The sequence below is a fragment of the Phytophthora cinnamomi genome, assembly GCF_018691715.1.
Source record: "Phytophthora cinnamomi strain GKB4 chromosome Unknown Contig116, whole genome shotgun sequence".
NCBI lineage: Eukaryota > Oomycota > Peronosporomycetes > Peronosporales > Peronosporaceae > Phytophthora > Phytophthora cinnamomi.
Genome location: NW_027151049.1, coordinates 4,993 through 26,895, shown reverse-complemented (window position 1 = coordinate 26,895; position 21,903 = coordinate 4,993). Strand labels below are relative to the sequence as shown.

General features: G+C 57.2%; 7 protein-coding genes across 7 annotated transcripts; 2 read left to right on the top strand and 5 right to left on the bottom strand.

The window, feature by feature from the left end:
• Window positions 1-159: 159 nt before the first annotated feature.
• Window positions 160-1,867, bottom strand: IUM83_16422 (Copia protein; the record flags this gene model as incomplete). Its single annotated transcript, XM_067941300.1, has 2 exons — window positions 160-1,566; window positions 1,637-1,867. The coding sequence occupies 2 exons, from the start codon at window positions 1,865-1,867 to the stop codon at window positions 160-162; spliced, it is 1,638 nt and encodes a 545-aa protein (XP_067781613.1).
• Window positions 1,868-2,563: 696 nt separating this feature from the next.
• IUM83_16421 (Copia protein) lies at window positions 2,564-4,677 on the bottom strand (the record flags this gene model as incomplete). Its single annotated transcript, XM_067941299.1, has 2 exons — window positions 2,564-3,818; window positions 3,893-4,677. 2 exons carry the CDS (start codon window positions 4,675-4,677, stop codon window positions 2,564-2,566), a joined length of 2,040 nt encoding a protein of 679 aa, XP_067781606.1.
• A 1,908-nt stretch (window positions 4,678-6,585) lies between these two features.
• Window positions 6,586-8,206, bottom strand: IUM83_16420 (Retrovirus-related Pol polyprotein from transposon TNT 1-94; the record flags this gene model as incomplete). Its single annotated transcript, XM_067941298.1, has 2 exons — window positions 6,586-6,595; window positions 6,645-8,206. 2 exons carry the CDS (start codon window positions 8,204-8,206, stop codon window positions 6,586-6,588), a joined length of 1,572 nt encoding a protein of 523 aa, XP_067781607.1.
• A 38-nt stretch (window positions 8,207-8,244) lies between these two features.
• IUM83_16419 (gag-pol polyprotein) lies at window positions 8,245-9,566 on the bottom strand (the record flags this gene model as incomplete). The annotated part of the gene is made up of 2 exons (XM_067941297.1): window positions 8,245-8,918; window positions 8,984-9,566. The coding sequence occupies 2 exons, from the start codon at window positions 9,564-9,566 to the stop codon at window positions 8,245-8,247; spliced, it is 1,257 nt and encodes a 418-aa protein (XP_067781549.1).
• A 430-nt stretch (window positions 9,567-9,996) lies between these two features.
• Window positions 9,997-13,200, top strand: IUM83_16418 (Integrase catalytic core protein; the record flags this gene model as incomplete). Its single annotated transcript, XM_067941296.1, has 3 exons — window positions 9,997-10,510; window positions 10,575-10,755; window positions 10,845-13,200. 3 exons carry the CDS (start codon window positions 9,997-9,999, stop codon window positions 13,198-13,200), a joined length of 3,051 nt encoding a protein of 1,016 aa, XP_067781548.1.
• Window positions 13,201-13,546: 346 nt separating this feature from the next.
• Window positions 13,547-16,045, top strand: IUM83_16417 (Copia protein; the record flags this gene model as incomplete). Its single annotated transcript, XM_067941295.1, has 3 exons — window positions 13,547-14,863; window positions 14,944-15,269; window positions 15,334-16,045. The coding sequence occupies 3 exons, from the start codon at window positions 13,547-13,549 to the stop codon at window positions 16,043-16,045; spliced, it is 2,355 nt and encodes a 784-aa protein (XP_067781575.1).
• Window positions 16,046-16,338: 293 nt separating this feature from the next.
• Window positions 16,339-20,431, bottom strand: IUM83_16416 (Gag-Pol polyprotein; the record flags this gene model as incomplete). The annotated part of the gene is made up of 4 exons (XM_067941294.1): window positions 16,339-16,850; window positions 16,969-19,458; window positions 19,557-19,959; window positions 20,015-20,431. 4 exons carry the CDS (start codon window positions 20,429-20,431, stop codon window positions 16,339-16,341), a joined length of 3,822 nt encoding a protein of 1,273 aa, XP_067781550.1.
• Between the last annotated feature and the right edge of the window lie 1,472 nt (window positions 20,432-21,903).

Genomic DNA, 21,903 nt, shown 5'->3' with positions numbered 1-21,903 from the left:
CAGCCAATCAGCGAGTGCCACGTAGATGCCCATCCTGTACCCACAATCTTGTACCCACGCGTCCCATCATCAGCGTCCTGTAATCCTCGTCCCATCATCAGCGTCCCGTAATCCTCGTCCCATCATCACACGAATGATGGCGGCACCACTGAGTGAAGGTCACACCGGTACCTTACTGGTACACCGCAGCTGGTCGAGGCGATCCCTTGACAACACGTCATGGCGCACGAACTTCACCCTGGCATCGAATTGCTTCTCCACCTTGGTGATGAATCGACGCAAGCAGCCTTCACTCTCCGACCTGGCTCGCAGACAGAATCCCGACATGCAGCCGCTGGCTTCGTCCGTGATGAGCAACAGGTAGCGGCTGCCACCCAGCGACTCTTCTTCCATGGGCCCGCAGATGTCGAAGTGGAGGAACTCGAACGGCTTGTACTTGCGCTTGTTCGGGTTGCTTGGGAAGGGCTTTTGCACCATTTTCCCTTGTTGGCACCCACGACACTGGCTTGACTTCTTCGACGATGTCGGCATTTTCGCACCCGTCACCATGCCACTTGAGACCATCTTCCGAAGAACGTCATTCGGCGCGTGACCCAAACGCGCATGAAGATCCACCGCGTTGACCGACGCCTTGGACACCGAATTCGCAGCGCAGCTTGGGACTCGGAGCCAGTAGAGACCGTCGATCAGGTCCGCGGAAGCCACGATTTTCTTCGACTTCTTCTGTGCGATGTGCATTTCAGCACCATCAAACACCACCTTGAACAGTCCGCTTCGGTTGATCTGCGGCACCGAGAGCAGGTTCTTGTTCATGCTTGGCACGTAAAGTGCATCTTGAATGCGGATGTCGCGCTCCTTGCCGTTGGGCAAAGTGACCCGCTGCATGACCGTCCCGACTCCCATGATCTTGGCCGTGTTGCCGTTGGCGACCGTGAGTTCACCTTCGTCGCACACCTTGATGTCGACAAACTTGGCCTTGTCGTTGCAGATGTGGTGCGTGGCACCACTGTCGATCGCCCATGAGCCTTGAAACTTGTTGGTCCTGGAGACTCCACACTCCATAGAGACCGCGAACGCGACGCAGTCGTCATCGCTGTCGTCACGCCACTGGACGTTGTTCGCACCGCGACCAGACCGGCCACGTCGTGCACCTCGATTCTCTTCCTTCTGCTTGGTCCAGCACTTTTCCATGACGTGCCCCGATTTTCCGCAGTACGTGCAGTGGCGACTTTCACGCTCGGCATTGAAGGCCCTCGCAGCGTCTTCAATCTTCACCTGAGCCGTCTTCTCGCCCTGCCGCTTGATGTGCTCATTCGTGAGCACCTTGATCACATCTTGAGTGCGCAGCTCTGCGTTGCTCATCTCCAAGTTGAGAACGACGTTCTCGAAACTCTTGGGCAGACTCCTGAGCAAGCAGATCGCCACGTCTTCATCCTCCATCTTGGCGCCGATGTTGCTGAGCTTGGCGCTGATGTTGAGGACTTCATTGCAATGATGAAGCACATTGCCGCCTTCTGCCATCTCCATGCTGAAGAGCTGGCGCTTCAGGTAGATGCGTCCAGCCTTCTGCGACCCCCCCGTAGAGCGAACGCAGTCGCGTCCAGGCCACCCACGCTTCCTCGCAGTCGTCGACCACATGATGGTAGTCAGCATCCATGTGGAGCAACATCAGGCCGAACGCGATGTTGCTCGACTTGACGTAGTCGTCCTTGGCCCTCGTGTCCGCGAAGCTTGGTTTCGTCTCGCGGTTCACGACGCTCCACACCGACTTGGTCAGGAACACGCCACGCATGTAGCGGTTCCACGTGGCGTAGTTGTCGCCGTTGAACTTGTCGATGGAGATCTTGGTGTCTTGGACAGAGGACATGGTGCTTGGGCTCATAACCTGAAGAAGGTCGTACTGGGATCTTGCACTTGGAGACTTGGTCGTTGACACCGCCGAGGCTTGGGGCGAGGCGAGGAAGGTCACTTGGGGGGTTGAATCGAAATTCAGAAGTGATTGGATTGTTGGAGCTTACACCCTAGGCTAGTGCTAAAGACACGCGGCCGTGCGTCCTATCAACTAGTGCGTCTAATCAACCATCATTCTACACTACTCGTCCAATCAACCTACTCGTCTAATCAACGTGTGGTCGTATTGGACCGGTTCGGTTAACCGGTTCGGGTACCTCGGAACTGGTACAGTGTACCAAGGTTCAGTACCCTGCAACACCCTGCAACAGCATCGACTTGAGTTCGGCGCGAATTGCCTTGCGCCACTGGACTTGGTCTGGTCCGTTCACAGCTTCTTGCACGCCAGAACATGGGTGGGGTCGAGCCGTCTTCGTCGTCTTCTTCGGATTTCTTGCGCCGGCGTAGATTCACGTTGGTCTTTGCTTCTTCGAGTCCAGCACTGCGACGAGGACGTCGAACGTTGTCGCGATCTTGGTTGTCCGGACGCGATTTGCGCTTCCCCGCCTGCGTGAACACCCTTGTGCCGGAGTCGTCGGAGACTTGCATGTCGTCGAAAACGTCGGTAAGTCGGTTGACTTCTTCACCATCGACGGAGTCGTCGAAGCTTGACTCATCGAATGTGACATCGCGAGATGACCACCTGCCCCGCCTCGATGTCATAAACTCGATACGCCTTGGAACGCTCCTCGTAACCCATGAAAATTCCTTCACGAGCTTTCGGGTCCCACTTGAGTCGCTTCTCCTTCGGCGTCAAAACGTAGGCCTTGCACCCGAAGATCCGCATGTGCTTGACGTTGGGCTTGGACTTGTAGACGATCTCGAACGGGGTTTTGTCGGGCGACTTGGGTGACGGCAGACGATTCTTGATGTAAATTGCCGTCATCGCTGCTTCCGCCCAGAACGTCTTGTCCAACCCAGCGTAGTGAAGCATGCTGCGGCCGATGGTCACGATGGTTCGGTTGGCGCGTTCAGCCGTCGCGTTGGTTTGGTGCGCATACCGAACCGTGGGCTGCACTTCGATGCCGTGGTCTTCGTAGTACGCCAAGAGCGAATTGGTCGCGAACTCCTTGGCTCCGTCATGGCGCACGAACTTCACCCTGGCATCGAATTGCTTCTCCACCTTGGTGATGAATCGGCGCAAGCAGCCTTCACTCTCCGACCTGGCTCGCAGACAGAATCCCGACATGCAGCCGCTGGCTTCGTCCGTGATGAGCAGCAGGTAGCGGCTGCCACCCAGCGACTCTTCTTCCATGGGCCCGCAAATGTCGAAGTGGAGGAACTCGAACGGCTTGTACTTGCGCTTGTTCGGGTTGCTTGGGAAGGGCTTTTGCACCATTTTCCCTTGTTGGCACCCACGACATTGGCTTGACTTCTTCGACGATGTCGGCATTTTCGCACCCGTCACCATGCCACTTGAGACCATCTTCCGAAGAACGTCATTCGGCGCGTGACCCAAACGCGCATGAAGATCCACCGCGTTGACCGACGCCTTGGACACCGAATTCGCAGCGCAGCTTGGGACTCGGAGCCAGTAGAGGCCGTCGATCAGGTCCGCGGAAGCCACGATTTTCTTCGACTTCTTCTGTGCGATGTGCATTTCAGCACCATCAAACACCACCTTGAACAGTCCGCTTCGGTTGATCTGCGGCACCGAAAGCAGGTTCTTGTTCATGCTTGGCACGTAAAGTGCATCTTGAATGCGGATGTCGCGCTCCTTGCCGTTGGGCAAAGTGACCCGCTGCATGACCGTCCCGACTCCCATGATCTTGGCCGTGTTGCCGTTGGCGACCGTGAGTTCACCTTCGTCGCACACCTTGATGTCGACAAACTTGGCCTTGTCGTTGCAGATGTGGTGCGTGGCACCACTGTCGATCGCCCATGAGCCTTGAAACTTGTTGGTCCTGGAGACTCCACACTCCATAGAGACCGCGAACGCGACGCAGTCGTCATCGCTGTCGTCACGCCACTGGACGTTGTTCGCACCGCGACCAGACCGGCCACGTCGTGCACCTCGATTCTCTCCTTCTGCTTGGTCCAGCACTTTTCCACGACGTGCCCCGATTTTCCGCAGTACGTGCAGTGGCGACTTTCACGCTCGGCATTGAAGGCCCTCGCAGCGTCTTCAATCTTCACCTGAGCCGTCTTCTCGCCCTGCCGCTTGATGTGCTCATTCGTGAGCACCTTGATCACATCTTGAGTGCGCAGCTCTGCGTTGCTCATCTCCAAGTTGAGAACGACGTTCTCGAAACTCTTGGGCAGACTCCTGAGCAAGCAGATCGCCACGTCTTCATCCTCCATCTTGGCGCCGATGTTGCTGAGCTTGGCGCTGATGTTGAGGACTTCATTGCAATGATGAAGCACATTGCCGCCTTCTGCCATCTCCATGCTGAAGAGCTGGCGCTTCAGGTAGATGCGTCCAGCCTTCTGCGACCCCCCGTAGAGCGAACGCAGTCGCGTCCAGGCCACCCACGCTTCCTCGCAGTCGTCGACCACATGATGGTAGTCAGCATCCATGTGGAGCAACATCAGGCCGAACGCGATGTTGCTCGACTTGACGTAGTCGTCCTTGGCCCTCGTGTCCGCGAAGCTTGGTTTCGTCTCGCGGTTCACGACGCTCCACACCGACTTGGTCAGGAACACGCCACGCATGTAGCGGTTCCACGTGGCGTAGTTGTCGCCGTTGAACTTGTCGATGGAGATCTTGGTGTCTTGGACAGAGGACATGGTGCTTGGGCTCATAACCTGAAGAAGGTCGTACTGGGATCTTGCACTGGTTGACTTGGTCGTTGACACCGCCGAGGCTTGGGGCGAGGCGAGGAAGGTCACTTGGGGGGGTTGAATCGAAATTCAGAAGTGATTGGATTGTTGGAGCTTACACCCTAGGCTAGTGCTAAAGACACGCGGCCGTGCGTCCTATCAACTAGTGCGTCTAATCAACCATCATTCTACACTACTCGTCCAATCAACCTACTCGTCTAATCAACGTGTGGTCGTATTGGACCGGTTCGGTTAACCGGTTCGGGTACCTCGGAACTGGTACAGTGTACCAAGGTTCAGTACCCTGCAACACGCGTCCACATGGATGCTGAGTGGTCGATGACAGGAAGCGTGTCAAGCGCCAGGCGCCAAGATGGAGGATGAAGACGTGGCGATCAGCTTGCTCAGGAGTCTGCCCAAGAGTTTCGAGAACGTCGAAAAGGAAGGTCGTTTGAGCACTAGATGTCAGAATGCAAAGTGATTGATTTAGGTCCTTAGTTCGCGAACTGCGTGCTACCTCTAAGCCTACTGGATATTCCTGCTGGATACACTCTACTGGATTCCTAACTGGATAGAAGGTCCTTCAGCCAATCAGCGAGTGCCACGTAGATGCCCATCCTGTACCCACAATCCTGCCCACGCGTCCCATCATCAGCGTCCTGTAATCCTCGTCCCATCATCAGCGTCCTGTAATCCTCGTCCCATCATCACACGAATGATGGCGGCACCACTGAGTGAAGGTCACACCGGTACCTTACTGGTACACCGCAGCTGGTCGAGGCGATCCCTTGACAACACTCCCACGCGACTCGACGTCGGCTGCACCTTGGATCCCCAGCTTGTGTCGCAGAACTTCGAACTGCACAGAAGTGATCGCCTTCGTCATGATGTCGGCCAGCATGTCCTTCGTCGAGCAGTACTCCAACACCACCTGACCGTCTTCCACCTTCTCACGCACGAAGTGGTAGCGAATGTCGATGTGCTTGGTGCGCTTGTGGAACTCCGGGTTCTTGGCCAACGCGATGGAGCCTTGGTTGTCCTCGTAGATCTTGATTGCTTCATCGCTTGCCATTTCGCCGAGCTCGCGCAGAAACACCTTGAGCCACACCGCCTCCTGCGTCGCCTCTGACAGCGCCATGTACTCCGCCTCTGTAGATGACAGCGCCACCGTCCGCTGCTTCTTGCTCCTCCAGCTGATGCACCCGCCGTTCATCATGAACGCGTAGCCGCTTGTACTTCTTCTCGATTCGATGTCACCAGCCCAGTCTGCGTCCGAGTAGCCACACACAACTCCGCAGCCGTCACCCTTCGAGAACTCGATGCCATGCGTGGGCGTGGCTTGCAGATACCGGAGCACACGCTTGAGGGCTTGCCAGTGTGTGGGACACGGGTCGGCGGCGAACTGACTCAGCACGCCTACTGCAGCAGCCAGGTCCGGACGCGTCGCCACCATCAGGTACATCAACGCGCCGACAGCACTCCGATACGGCACGTTCTTCATCGTGTCTTCATGCTTGCAGCCACCCTCGCACATGTTCTTGGTCAACTTAAGTCCTGGATCCTGCGGCGTCTTCACGGGTTTGCTGTCCTGCATGCCGAACTTGCTCAGGATCGACTTGAGAAACTTGGTCTGCCGCATCGTCACCTTGCCGGACTCCAAGTCGTTCTTGATCTCCATGCCGAGGAAGTACGTAAGCTCGCCGAGGTCTGTCATTTCGAACCGTTTGCTGAGTGCGCGCTTGGTCGACTCCATCAGCTCGTCGTCGTTGCTGGCCAGGATCAGGTCGTCCACGTAGATGACCACGAAGATCATGCTGTGTCCGTCGCGTTTCACGTAGACGCAATGGTCGGACTCGCACTTGGTGAACCCCAGCTTCAGCATGAACTCGTCGATGGTCTTGTTCCACATGCGCGGCGACTGCTTCAACCCGTACAATGACTGCTTCAGCTTGCACACGTAGTCCGGGTGGTCTTCATCGACGTAGCCGTCCGGTTGCACCATGTAGATCTCTTCGTCCAAGCCGCCATTCAGGAACGCCGTCTTCACATCCATCTGATGCAGCTTGAGACCATACTTGGCGGCCAAACTCAGCACGGCCCGGATCGACGTGAACTTGGCCACTGGAGCGAAGGTCTCGTCGTAGTCGATGCCGTACTTCTGCGAGAACCCCTTGGCCACCAGACGCGCCTTGAACCGTTCGACCTCTCCAGCCTGGTTCTCCTTCACGCGAAACACCCATCTGTTGCCGATGGCCTTGCGTCCCTTCGGCAGTGGCACCACTTCCCACGTCTTGTTCTTGAGCAGCGAGTCGTACTCCGAGTCGCATGCTTCCTTCCACTTGGCTGCGTCGCTGGATTCCATCGCCGACTTGAACGTAGTCGGCATCTCTCCCACTGAATCCACGACGTACGCAGCCTCAAAATCTTGACTCTCTTGGGCCGCCGCAGACATCTCATCCAGCGTCGAACGTCCATTCTGCGGCGCATATCGCTTGGCCCTCGGCACCTCCACGGCTTCTTCTAGTGACTGCGTCCGCGGGTGTCGCTTGCTGCCGGGTTCGAAGTCTTCATCCCGCGCAGCCTCATCCTCACTGCCGTCCTCATCCGATTCGGACGGAGTCTCTTCATCCGTGGCATCTTCATCGTCTTCATCTGGAAGACCAATCACCACCTCCTTCGTAGCATATTTGCGTCTCCCACCGTCGAAGACGTCTTCCATGAACTGCGCGTCGCGGCTCACCAACACGCGACCGCTCTCGATCTCTTCAAACCGATACGCTTTCTCGTGCTCCGAGTACCCCAGGAACCGGCAACGCACCGACCGGGCGTCAAACTTGGACCGCTTCGCCTTCGGGACCAGCACGTACGCGTGGCAACCAAACACCTTGAGGTTCGCCAGCAGTGGCTTCTTTCCCGTCCAAACTTGGTGCGGCGACTTGTCGTGGCTAATGGCGCGTGTCGGACACCGGTTCCGGAGGAACGTGGCTGTCACCACCGCTTCACCCCAGTAACCCTTCGACAACCCGGCATGCTCCAACATGCAGCGCGCACACTCCACCAACGTCCGGTTCATCCGTTCCGCCACGCCGTTCAGCTGTGGCGTGTACGGCGGCGTGAACTTCTGCACGATACCACGGTCGCTGCAGAACTTGGCCATCTCGCGCGAAGTGTACTCGCCACCGTTGTCGCTCCGGAGCGTTTTCACACGCTTGCCGGTCTGCGTTTCAGCCAACGCAACGAACTCAGCGAACTTGGCGGCCACCTCCGACTTGTTCCGCATCAAGTACACCACACAGAAGTGCGACTTGTCGTCGATGAACGTGACGAAGTAGCGCTTGCCACCAAACGTAGACGTCTGCATGGGGCCGCACACATCGCTGTGAACCACTTCCAGCACTTGCTTCGCACGGTTTGGAGACGACTTCATGTAGCTCACTCGCGTTTGCTTGCCGAGTGAGCATCCGTCGCACAGCTCCCACTGCTTCACCGACGTCATGTCGATGCCAGAGCCGTAGCCCTTCTTGACGATGGCGTCTAGACCGCCATGGCCAATGTGACCAAGTCGAAGGTGCCAGAGGTACGACGTGGTGTCCCCTTGCGATCCTTCGAGCTTGCCACATTGGCCTCGTCAGGCATCACCGGTGTCATGCTCAGCTTGAACAGCCCTTTGCCTTCGCGAGCGCCGAGCTTCCACTTGAGACCCTTCGTCTCCGTGAAGCACCCGTCGCTCTCGAACGTCACAGGCCCGACGTCCTTGGTGAATCTGCCGACGGAGAACAGGTTGCGCGACAACTTGGGAATGTGCCACACATTCGTGAGCACACCCTTCTTGACGCCGCGCGGGGTCTGCATCTTCATCACGATGTCGCCTCTCCCGATCGCTTGCACCACACCGTCGTCCGCGAGATGCACGTCCACCGGCGAGATCTTCTTGTAGTTCCTCATGAACTTCTTGGAACTGGTCATGTGCTGCGTCGCACCCGAGTCGACCAGCCACACCTCATTCGACTTGGTGGTGTTGCTCCCACCACCAACCGAGAAGAGGAAGTCGCCAGAGTCGTCCTCACTCTGCGCGACGTTCGCTCGCTGCGGCCTCTGCCGCTCCGCGTTCTCGCGGATTCGCACAGGACACTTGGCGATCCAATGTCCTTGCTCCCCACAGTAGTGGCAGGCGCTGGCCTTGTTGGCGGTCGCCTGCCGTCCCTGCGCTTGCCGTTGTCGCTTGTCATGAACGCTTGGCCTTGACCGTGCGCGGCTCCGTCGACGCCGCCACCTTGCTCCTTGCGCTTCATGTCCTCATGCAGCAGCCGAGCCGTCACGAGTTCCCACGACAGCGAGTCGGCTCTCGACTCCAACGCCGTGATGAGGAACTGGTACGACTCGCTGAGACTCCCAAGAAGCGTGATCACCAAGTCATCCTCGCTGACCGGAGCGCCCACTGCGTCGAGCTGCTCCGCCAGAGTCTTGATCTTGTTGATGTGCTCCAGCACATCATCACCTTCCGCCATCATCGTCGTGAAGAAACGTCGACGAAGGAAGAGCTTGTTGGCCAAACTCTTCTTCTCGAAGTGTCCTTCCAGTTTTGACCATGCATCGTACGCATCCTTCGCCGACCGGACCAGCGGCAGCTGCGAATCTTCCATCGCGAGACAGATGATCGCCAGCGCCTTGCGAGACTTCCTCTTGAACGTCGTTTGGTCCAGCGTAGTGGCGCAGTGCTCCAGCTTGATCTCTCCACTTGTCACTTCCCACAGGTCTCGTTCCTCGAGCACCATCGCCATCTTGAACTTCCACGTGTGGAAGTTGGTTCCGTCGAACTTGTTGATGCGAGAGGTCGTGGTCGAGGCGGCGTCCATGGCGAAAGCGTAGTCGGAGTCTTCAGCAGGGAAAACGGGGCTTGGGCTCATAACCAAAAGGAAGGTCGTTTGAGCACTTGATGTCAGAATGCAAAGTGATTGATTTAGGTCCTTAGTTCGCGAACTGCGTGCTACCTCTAAGCCTACTGGATATTCCTGCTGGATACACTCTACTGGATTCCTAACTGGATAGAAGGTCCTTCAGCCAATCAGCGAGTGCCACGTAGATGCCCATCCTGTACCCACAATCTTGTACCCACGCGTCCCATCATCAGCGTCCCGTAATCCTCGTCCCATCATCACACGAATGATGGCGGCACCACTGAGTGAAGGTCACACCGGTACCTTACTGGTACACCGCAGCTGGTCGAGGCGATCCCTTGACAACAGTGACGACAGCGATGACGACTGCGTCGCGTTCGCGGTCTCTATGGAGTGTGGAGTCTCCAGGACCAACAAGTTTCAAGGCTCATGGGCGATCGACAGTGGTGCCACGCACCACATCTGCAACGACGAGACCAAGTTTGTCGACATCAAGGTGTGCGACGAAGGTGAACTCACGGTCGCCAACGGCAACACGGCCAAGATCATGGGAGTCGGGACGGTCATGCAGCGGGTCACTTTGCCCAACGGCAAGGAGCGCGACATCCGCATTCAAGATGCACTTTACGTGCCAAGCATGAACAAGAACCTGCTTTCGGTGCCGCAGATCAACCGAAGCGGACTGTTCAAGGTGGTGTTTGATGGTGCTGAAATGCACATCGCACAGAAGAAGTCGAAGAAAATCGTGGCTTCCGCGGACCTGATCGACGGCCTCTACTGGCTCCGAGTCCCAAGCTGCGCTGCGAATTCGGTGTCCAAGGCGTCGGTCAACGCGGTGGATCTTCATGCGCGTTTGGGTCACGCGCCGAATGACGTTCTTCGGAAGATGGTCTCGCGGCATGGTGACGGGTGCGAAAATGCCGACATCGTCGAAGAAGTCAAGCCAATGTCGTGGGTGCCAACAAGGGAAAATGGTGCAAAAGCCCTTCCCAAGCAACCCGAACAAGCGCAAGTACAAGCCGTTCGAGTTCCTCCACTTCGACATTTGCGGGCCCATGGAGGAAGAGTCGCTGGGTGGCAGCCGCTACCTGCTGCTCATCACGGACGAAGCCAGCGGCTGCATGTCGGGATTCTGTCTGCGAGCCAGGTCGGAGAGTGAAGGCTGCTTGCGCCGATTCATCACCAAGGTGGAGAAGCAATTCGATGCCAGGGTGAAGTTCGTGCGCCATGACGGAGCCAAGGAGTTCGCGACCACCCGCTCTTGGCGTACTACGAAGACCACGGCATCGAAGTGCAGCCCACGGTTCGGTATGCGCACCAAACGAACGCGACGGCTGAACGCGCCAACCGAACCATCGTGACCATCGGCCGCAGCATGCTTCACTACGCTGGGTTGGACAAGACGTTCTGGGCGGAAGCAGCGATGACGGCGATCTACATCAAGAATCGTCTGCCGTCACCCAAGTCGCCCGACAAAACTCCGTTCGAGATCGTCTACAAGTCCAAGCCCAACGTCAAGCACATGCGGATCTTCGGGTGCAAGGCCTACGTTTTGACGCCGAAGGAGAAGCGACTCAAGTGGGACCCGAAAGCTCGTGAAGGAATTTTCATGGGTTACGAGGAGCGTTCCAAGGCGTATCGAGTTTATGACATCGAGGCGGGGCAGGTGGTCATCTCTCGCGATGTCACATTCGATGAGTCAAGCTTCGACGACTCCAAGGCTGCTGATGGTGAAGAAGTCAACCGACTTACCGACGTTTTCGACGACATGCAAGTCTCCGACGACTCCGGCACAAGGGTGTTCACGCAGGCGGGGAAGCGCAAATCGCGTCCGGACAACCAAGATCGCGACAATGTTCGGCGTCCTCGTCGCAGTGCTGGACTCGAAGAAGCAAGTGCGCCTGGACGCTCGGAAGACGAAGACCAACGTGAATCTACGACGGCGCAAGAAGAAAAATCGGAAGAAGACGATGAAGACGGCTCGACTCCGCCCATGTTCTGGCGTGCAAGTGCGAATGCTGTGGAAGCAAGTGACAGCGCGGAGCCGAAGACGTTTCAAGAAGCTGTGAACGGACCAGACCAAGTCCAGTGGCGCAAGGCAATTCGCGCCGAACTCAAGTCAATGCGGCTGCGAGGTGTTTTCCGCGCCGCCAAACTGCCCAACAACCAGCGCGCAGTCGGTACCAAGTGGGTGTTCAAGATCAAGCGCAACGCGGACGGATCGATCGAGAAGTTCAAGGCTCGGCTCGTCGCGAAAGGCTTCGTGCAGAAGTATGGCATCGACTACACCGAGACGTTTTCGCCCGTGGTCAAGTACGTCACGCTGCGAATGATCATTGCGGTTGCCAAGTACTTCGGATGGCCGATGGACCAGCTCGACGTGGTGACTGCGTTCCTGTACGGCTTGATGAAGGAGAAGGTGTTCTGCAGCGTGCCTGAAGGCGTGGAACTGGACGACGGTTTCGACTGCGTGGAACTGCTCAAGGCGATTTACGGGCTCAAGCAAGCTTCGCGAGTTTGGAACGAGACCTTCGACGAGTATGTGCGCTCCATCGGTTTTCGCGTCTCAAGCTACGACCCGTGCCTCTACATCAAGGTCGTCGACGGCGAATGCGTTCTGCTGCTGGTCTACGTGGACGACGTCTTGGTGACCGGAAGCTCAGCGGAAATGATCGCGGAAGCCAAGCGCCAACTCAAGTCGCGGTTCGAGATGACCGACAGTGGCAAGTGTTCCTTCATCCTCGGGATCGAGGTGGTCGACAACGCGGATGGCAGTGTTACGCTGAGCCAAGCTCGCTACATCAACGACATCCTGGAGCGCTTCGGCATGCAAGACTGCAAATCCGCTGCAAGTCCGGTCGACATCAGCATGAAGCTAGTTTCAAGCGACGCCATGACCAAGTTGGACGCGCCATTTCGCGAGGCTGTCGGTGCACTCATGCACTTGATGACATCGACTCGCCCGGACATTGCGTTCGCTGTCGGCTACGTGTCACGCTTCATGGAGAACCCGCAAGTCGAGCACTGGATTGCGGTCAAGCGCATCTTCCGCTACCTTCAAGGGACCAAGTCGCACGGAATCCGGTTTTCGCCGGGCAAGGACATCGACTTTCAAGGTTACTCGGATGCCGACTGGGCTGGTGATCTTAGTGATCGCAAGTCTACGTCGGGCTACCTGTTCCAAGTCGCCGGCGGACCGATTTCATGGGGTTCCAAGAAGCAGTCAAGTGTGTCACTCTCGACAAGCGAGGCCGAGTACATCGCACTGAGTTTGGCGATTCAAGAAGGCAAGTGGGTGCACAAGCTGCTGTGCGAGATCCTGGTTGCTGCAAGAGGAGTCACGCCCGAGTTGAAGATTTTCGAAGACAACCAGTCGTGCATCAAGATGACCAAGAACCCCGTCAACCATGGCCGCGCCAAGCACATCGACATCAAGTACCATCACATCCGCGACGAAGTCAAGCGCGGCGAAGTGATCGTCGAGTACTGCGAGACTGCCACCATGCTGGCCGACATCATGACCAAGGGACTTGCCGGACCACGCCACAAGGACTTGACGGCTGCGCTCGGCGTTCACGCGTGTTCGCATTGAGGGGGCGTGTTGCAGGGTACTGAACCTTGGTACACTGTACCAGTTCCGAGGTACCCGAACCGGTTAACCGAACCGGTCCAATACGACCACACGTTGATTAGACGAGTAGGTTGATTGGACGAGTAGTGTAGAATGATGGTTGATTAGACGCACTAGTTGATAGGACGCACGGCCGCGTGTCTTTAGCACTAGCCTAGGGTGTAAGCTCCAACAATCCAATCACTTCTGAATTTCGATTCAACCCCTGCGACCTTCCTCGCCTCGCCCCAAGCCTCGGCGGTGTCTACGACCAAGACCAAGTGCAAGATCCCAGTACGACCTTCTTCAGGTTATGAGCCCAAGCACCATGTCCTCTGTCCAAGACACCAAGATCTCCATCGACAAGTTCAACGGCGACAACTACGCCACGTGGAACCGCTACATGCGTGGCGTGTTCCTGACCAAGTCGGTGTGGAGCGTCGTGAACCGCGAGACGAAACCAAGCTTCGCGGACACGAGGGCCAAGGACGACTACGTCAAGTCGAGCAACATCGCGTTCGGCCTGATGTTGCTCCACATGGATGCTGACTACCATCATGTGGTCGACGACTGCGAGGAAGCGTGGTGGCCTGGACGCGACTGCGTTCGCTCTACGGGGTCGCAGAAGGCTGGACGCATCTACCTGAAGCGCCAGCTCTTCAGCATGGAGATGGCAGAAGGCGGCAATGTGCTTCATCATTGCAATGAAGTCCTCAACATCAGCGCCAAGCTCAGCAACATCGGCGCCAAGATGGAGGATGAAGACGTGGCGATCTGCTTGCTCAGGAGTCTGCCCAAGAGTTTCGAGAACGTCGTTCTCAACTTGGAGATGAGCAACGCAGAGCTGCGCACTCAAGATGTGATCAAGGTGCTCACGAATGAGCACATCAAGCGGCAGGGCGAGAAGACGGCTCAGGTGAAGATTGAAGACGCTGCGAGGGCCTTCAATGCCGAGCGTGAAAGTCGCCACTGCACGTACTGCGGAAAATCGGGGCACGTCATGGAAAAGTGCTGGACCAAGCAGAAGGAGGAGAATCGAGGTGCACGACGTGGCCGGTCTGGTCGCGGTGCGAACAACGTCCAGTGGCGTGACGACAGCGATGACGACTGCGTCGCGTTCGCGGTCTCTATGGAGTGTGGAGTCTCCAGGACCAACAAGTTTCAAGGCTCATGGGCGATCGACAGTGGTGCCACGCACCACATCTGCAACGACAAGGCCAAGTTTGTCGACATCAAGGTGTGCGACGAAGGTGAACTCACGGTCGCCAACGGCAACACGGCCAAGATCATGGGAGTCGGGACGGTCATGCAGCGGGTCACTTTGCCCAACGGCAAGGAGCGCGACATCCGCATTCAAGATGCACTTTACGTGCCAAGCATGAACAAGAACCTGCTCTCGGTGCCGCAGATCAACCGAAGCGGACTGTTCAAGGTGGTGTTTGATGGTGCTGAAATGCACATCGCACAGAAGAAGTCGAAGAAAATCGTGGCTTCCGCGGACCTGATCGACGGCCTCTACTGGCTCCGAGTCCCAAGCTGCGCTGCGAATTCGGTGTCCAAGGCGTCGGTCAACGCGGTGGATCTTCATGCGCGTTTGGGTCACGCGCCGAATGACGTTCTTCGGAAGATGGTCTCAAGTGGCATGGTGACGGGTGCGAAAATGCCGACATCGTCGAAGAAGTCAAGCCAATGTCGTGGGTGCCAACAAGGGAAAATGGTGCAAAGCCCTTCCCAAGCAACCCGAACAAGCGCAAGTACAAGCCGTTCGAGTTCCTCCACTTCGACATCTGCGGGCCCATGGAGGAAGAGTCGCTGGGTGGCAGCCGCTACCTACTGCTCATCACGGACGAAGCCAGCGGCTGCATGTCGGGATTCTGTCTGCGAGCCAGGTCGGAGAGTGAAGGCTGCTTGCGCCGATTCATCACCAAGGTGGAGAAGCAATTCGATGCCAGGGTGAAGTTCGTGCGCCATGACGGAGCCAAGGAGTTCGCGACCAATTCGCTCTTGGCGTACTACGAAGACCACGGCATCGAAGTGCAGCCCACGGTTCGGTATGCGCACCAAACCAACGACGGCTGAACGCGCCAACCGAACCATCGTGACCATCGGCCGCAGCATGCTTCACTACGCCGGGTTGGACAAGACGTTCTGGGCGGAAGCAGCGATGACGGCAATTTACATCAAGAATCGTCTGCCGTCACCCAAGTCGCCCGACAAAACTCCGTTCGAGATCGTCTACAAGTCCAAGCCCAACGTCAAGCACATGCGGATCTTCGGGTGCAAGGCCTACGTTTTGACGCCGAAGGAGAAGCGACTCAAGTGGGACCCGAAAGCTCGTGAAGGAATTTTCATGGGTTACGAGGAGCGTTCCAAGGCGTATCGAGTTTATGACATCGAGGCGGGGCAGGTGGTCATCTCTCGCGATGTCACATTCGATGAGTCCAGCTTCGACGACTCCAAGGCTGCTGATGGTGAAGAAGTCAACCGACTTACCGACGTTTTCGACGACATGCAAGTCTCCGACGACTCCGGCACAAAGGTGTTCACGCAGGCGGGGAAGCGCAAATCGCGTCCGGACAACCAAGATCGCGACAACGTTCGACGTCCTCGTCGTAGCGCTGGACTTGAAGAAGCAAGTGCGCCTGGACGCTCGGAAGATGAAGACCAACGTGAATCTACGCCGGCGCAAGAAGAAAAATCGGAAGAAGATGACGAAGACGGCTCGACTCCGCCCATGTTCTGGCGTGCAAGTGCGAATGCTGTGGAAGCAAGCGACAGCGCGGAGCCGAAGACGTTTCAAGAAAAGGAAAGGTCGTTTGAGCACTAGATGTCAGAATGCAAAGTGATTGATTTAGGTCCTTAGTTCGCGAACTGCTTGCTACCTCTAAGCCTACTGGATATTCCTGCTGGATACACTCTACTGGATTCCTAACTGGATAGAAGGTCTTCAGCCAATCAGCGAGTGCCACGTAGATGCCCATCCTGTACCCACAATCTTGTACCCACGCGTCCCATCATCAGCGTCCTGTAATCCTCGTCCCATCATCAGCGTCCCGTAATCCTCGTCCCATCATCACACGAATGATGGCGGCACCACTGAGTGAAGGTCACACCGGTACCTTACTGGTACACCGCAGCTGGTCGAGGCGATCCCTTGACAACACTCCCACGCGACTCGACGTCGGCTGCACCTTGGATCCCCAGCTTGTGTCGCAGAACTTCGAACTGCACAGAAGTGATCGCCTTCGTCATGATGTCGGCCAGCATGTCCTTCGTCGAGCAGTACTCCAACACCACCTGACCGTCTTCCACCTTCTCACGCACGAAGTGGTAGCGAATGTCGATGTGCTTGGTGCGCTTGTGGAACTCCGGGTTCTTGGCCAACGCGATGGAGCCTTGGTTGTCCTCGTAGATCTTGATTGCTTCATCGCTTGCCATTTCGCCGAGCTCGCGCAGAAACACCTTGAGCCACACCGCCTCCTGCGTCGCCTCTGACAGCGCCATGTACTCCGCCTCTGTAGATGACAGCGCCACCGTCCGCTGCTTCTTGCTCCTCCAGCTGATGCACCCGCCGTTCATCATGAACGCGTAGCCGCTTGTACTTCTTCTCGATTCGATGTCACCAGCCCAGTCTGCGTCCGAGTAGCCACACACAACTCCGCAGCCGTCACCCTTCGAGAACTCGATGCCATGCGTGGGCGTGGCTTGCAGATACCGGAGCACACGCTTGAGGGCTTGCCAGTGTGGGACACGGGTCGGCGGCGAACTGACTCAGCACGCCTACTGCAGCAGCCAGGTCCGGACGCGTCGCCACCATCAGGTACATCAACGCGCCGACAGCACTCCGATACGGCACGTTCTTCATCGTGTCTTCATGCTTGCAGCCACCCTCGCACATGTTCTTGGTCAACTTAAGTCCTGGATCCTGCGGCGTCTTCACGGGTTTGCTGTCCTGCATGCCGAACTTGCTCAGGATCGACTTGAGAAACTTGGTCTGCCGCATCGTCACCTTGCCGGACTCCAAGTCGTTCTTGATCTCCATGCCGAGGAAGTACGTAAGCTCGCCGAGGTCTGTCATTTCGAACCGTTTGCTGAGTGCGCGCTTGGTCGACTCCATCAGCTCGTCGTCGTTGCTGGCCAGGATCAGGTCGTCCACGTAGATGACCACGAAGATCATGCTGTGTCCGTCGCGTTTCACGTAGACGCAATGGTCGGACTCGCACTTGGTGAACCCCAGCTTCAGCATGAACTCGTCGATGGTCTTGTTCCACATGCGCGGCGACTGCTTCAACCCGTACAATGACTGCTTCAGCTTGCACACGTAGTCCGGGTGGTCTTCATCGACGTAGCCGTCCGGTTGCACCATGTAGATCTCTTCGTCCAAGCCGCCATTCAGGAACGCCGTCTTCACATCCATCTGATGCAGCTTGAGACCATACTTGGCGGCCAAACTCAGCACGGCCCGGATCGACGTGAACTTGGCCACTGGAGCGAAGGTCTCGTCGTAGTCGATGCCGTACTTCTGCGAGAACCCCTTGGCCACCAGACGCGCCTTGAACCGTTCGACCTCTCCAGCCTGGTTCTCCTTCACGCGAAACACCCATCTGTTGCCGATGGCCTTGCGTCCCTTCGGCAGTGGCACCACTTCCCACGTCTTGTTCTTGAGCAGCGAGTCGTACTCCGAGTCGCATGCTTCCTTCCACTTGGCTGCGTCGCTGGATTCCATCGCCGACTTGAACGTAGTCGGCATCTCTCCCACTGAATCCACGACGTACGCAGCCTCAAAATCTTGACTCTCTTGAGCCGCCGCAGACATCTCATCCAGCGTCGAACGTCCATTTTGCGGCGCATATCGCTTGGCCCTCGACACCTCCACGGCTTCTTCTAGTGACTGCGTCCGCGGGTGTCGCTTGCTGCCGGGTTCGAAGTCTTCATCCAGCGCAGCCTCACTGCCGTCCTCATCCGATTCAGACGGAGTCTCTTCATCCGTGGCATCTTCATCGTCTTCATCTGGAAGACCAATCACCACCTCCTTCGTAGCATATTTGCGTCTCCCACCGTCGAAGACGTCTTCCATGAACTGCGCGTCGCGGCTCACCAACACGCGACCGCTCTCGATCTCTTCAAACCGATACGCTTTCTCGTGCTCCGAGTACCCCAGGAACCGGCAACGCACCGACCGGGCGTCAAACTTGGACCGCTTCGCCTTCGGGACCAGCACGTACGCGTGGCAACCAAACACCTTGAGGTTCGCCAGCAGTGGCTTCTTTCCCGTCCAAACTTGGTGCGGCGACTTGTCGTGGCTAATGGCGCGTGTCGGACACCGGTTCCGGAGGAACGTGGCTGTCACCACCGCTTCACCCCAGTAACCCTTCGACAACCCGGCATGCTCCAACATGCAGCGCGCACACTCCACCAACGTCCGGTTCATCCGTTCCGCCACGCCGTTCAGCTGTGGCGTGTACGGCGGCGTGAACTTCTGCACGATACCACGGTCGCTGCAGAACTTGGCCATCTCGCGCGAAGTGTACTCGCCACCGTTGTCGCTCCGGAGCGTTTTCACACGCTTGCCGGTCTGCGTTTCAGCCAACGCAACGAACTCAGCGAACTTGGCGGCCACCTCCGACTTGTTCCGCATCAAGTACACCACACAGAAGTGCGACTTGTCGTCGATGAACGTGACGAAGTAGCGCTTGCCACCAAACGTAGACGTCTGCATGGGGCCGCACACATCGCTGTGAACCACTTCCAGCACTTGCTTCGCACGGTTTGGAGACGACTTCATGTAGCTCACTCGCGTTTGCTTGCCGAGTGAGCATCCGTCGCACAGCTCCCACTGCTTCACCGACGTCATGTCGATGCCAGAGCCGTAGCCCTTCTTGACGATGGCGTCTAGACCGCCATGGCCAATGTGACCAAGTCGAAGGTGCCAGAGGTACGACGTGGTGTCCCCTTTGCGATCCTTCGAGCTTGCCACATTGGCCTCGTCAGGCATCACCGGTGTCATGCTCAGCTTGAACAGCTCTTTGCCTTCGCGAGCGCCGAGCTTCCACTTGAGACCCTTCGTCTCCGTGAAGCACCCGTCGCTCTCGAACGTCACAGGCCCGACGTCCTTGGTGAATCTGCCGACGGAGAACAGGTTGCGCGACAACTTGGGAATGTGTCCCACATTCGTGAGCACACCCTTCTTGACGCCGCGCGGGGTCTGCATCTTCATCACGATGTCGCCTCTCCCGATCGCTGCACCACACCGTCGTCCGCGAGATGCACGTCCACCGGCGAGATCTTCTTGTAGTTCCTCATGAACTTCTTGGAACTGGTCATGTGCTGCGTCGCACCCGAGTCGACCAGCCACACCTCATTCGACTTGGTGGTGTTGCTCCCACCACCAACCGAGAAGAGGAAGTCGCCAGAGTCGTCCTCACTCTGCGCGACGTTCGCTCGCTGCGGCCTCTGCCGCTCCGCGTTCTCGCGGATTCGCACAGGACACTTGGCGATCCAATGTCCTTGCTCCCCACAGTAGTGGCAGGCGCTGGCCTTGTTGGCGGTCGCCTGCCGTCCCTTGCGCTTGCCGTTGTCGCTTGTCATGAACGCTTGGCCTTGACCGTGCGCGGCTCCGTCGACGCCGCCACCTTGCTCCTTGCGCTTCATGTCCTCATGCAGCAGCCGAGCCGTCACGAGTTCCCACGACAGCGAGTCGGCTCTCGACCCAACGCCGTGATGAGGAACTGGTACGACTCGCTGAGACTCCCAAGAAGCGTGATCACCAAGTCATCTCGCTGACCGGAGCGCCCACTGCGTCGAGCTGCTCCGCCAGAGTCTTGATCTTGTTGATGTGCTCCAGCACATCATCACCTTCCGCCATCATCGTCGTGAAGAAACGTCGACGAAGGAAGAGCTTGTTGGCCAAACTCTTCTTCTCGAAGTGTCCTTCCAGTTTTGACCATGCATCGTACGCATCCTTGGCCGACCGGACCAGCGGCAGCTGCGAATCTTCCATCGCGAGACAGATGATCGCCAGCGCCTTGCGAGACTTCCTCTTGAACGTCGTTTGGTCCAGCGTAGTGGCGCAGTGCTCCAGCTTGATCTCTCCACTTGTCACTTCCCACAGGTCTCGTTCCTCGAGCACCATCGCCATCTTGAACTTCCACGTGTGGAAGTTGGTTCCGTCGAACTTGTTGATGCGAGAGGTCGTGGTCGAGGCGGCGTCCATGGCGAAAGCGTAGTCGGAGTCTTCAGCAGGGAAAACGGGGCTTGGGCTCATAACCAAAAGAAAGGTCGTTTGAGCACTAGATGTCAGAATGCAAAGTGATTGATTTAGGTCCTTAGTTCGCGAACTGCTTGCTACCTCTAAGCCTACTGGATATTCCTGCTGGATACACTCTACTGGATTCCTAACTGGATAGAAGGTCCTTCAGCCAATCAGCGAGTGCCACGTAGATGCCCATCCTGTACCCACAATCTTGTACCCACGCGTCCCATCATCAGCGTCCCGTAATCCTCGTCCCATCATCAGCGTCCCGTAATCCTCGTCCCATCATCACACGAATGATGGCGGCACCACTGAGTGAAGGTCACACCGGTACCTTACTGGTACACCGCAGCTGGTCGAGGCGATCCCTTGACAACAGAGAAGGTGTTCTGCAGCGTGCCTGAAGGCGTGGAACTGGACGACGGTTTCGACTGCGTGGAACTGCTCAAGGCGATTTACGGGCTCAAGCAAGCTTGCGCGTATGGAACGAAGACCTTCGACGAGTATGGGCTCCATCGGTTTTCGCGTTCAGCTCGACCCTGCCTCTACATCAAGGTCGTCGACGGCGAATGCGTTCTGCTGCTGGTCTACGTGGACGACGTCTGGTGACCGGAAGTCGCGAATATGATCGCGGAAGCAAGCGCCAACTCAAGTCGCGGTTCGAGATGACCGACAGTGGCAAGTGTCCTTCATCCTCGGGATCGAGGTGGTCGTGGCAGTGTTACGCTGCAAGCTCAGCCATCAACGACATCCTGGAGCGCTTCGGCATGCAAGACTGCAAACCCGCGGTCCGGTCGACATCAGCATGAAGCTTAGTCTCAAGCGACGCCATGACCAAGTTGGACGCGCCATTTCGCGAGGCTGTCGGTGCACTCATGCACTTGATGACATCGACTCGCCGGACATTGCGTTCGCGTTTCGTGTCACGCTTCATGGAGAACCCGCAGTCGAGCACTGGATTGCGGTCAAGCGCATCTTCCGCTACCTTCAAGGGACCAAGTCCGCGGAATCCGTTTTCGCCGGGAAGGACATCGACTTTCAAGGTTACTCGGATGCCGACTGGGCTGGTGATCTTAGTGATCGCAAGTCTACGTCGGGCTACCTGTTCAAGTCGCCGGCGGACCGATCTCGTGGGGTTCCAAGAAGCAGTCAAGTGGTCGCTCTCGACAAGTGAGGCCGAGTACATCGCACTGAGTTTGGCGATTCGAAGGCGAGGGTGCAAAGCTGCTGTGCGAGATCCTGGTTGCTGCAGGCGGAGTCACGCCCGAGTTGAAGATTTTCGAAGACAACCAGTCGTGCATCAAGATGACCAAGAACCGTCAACCATGGCCGCGCCAACCATCGACATCAAGTACCATCACATCCGCGACGGTCAAGCGCGGCGAAGTGATCGTCGAGTACTGCGAGACTGCCACCATGCTGGCCGACATCAT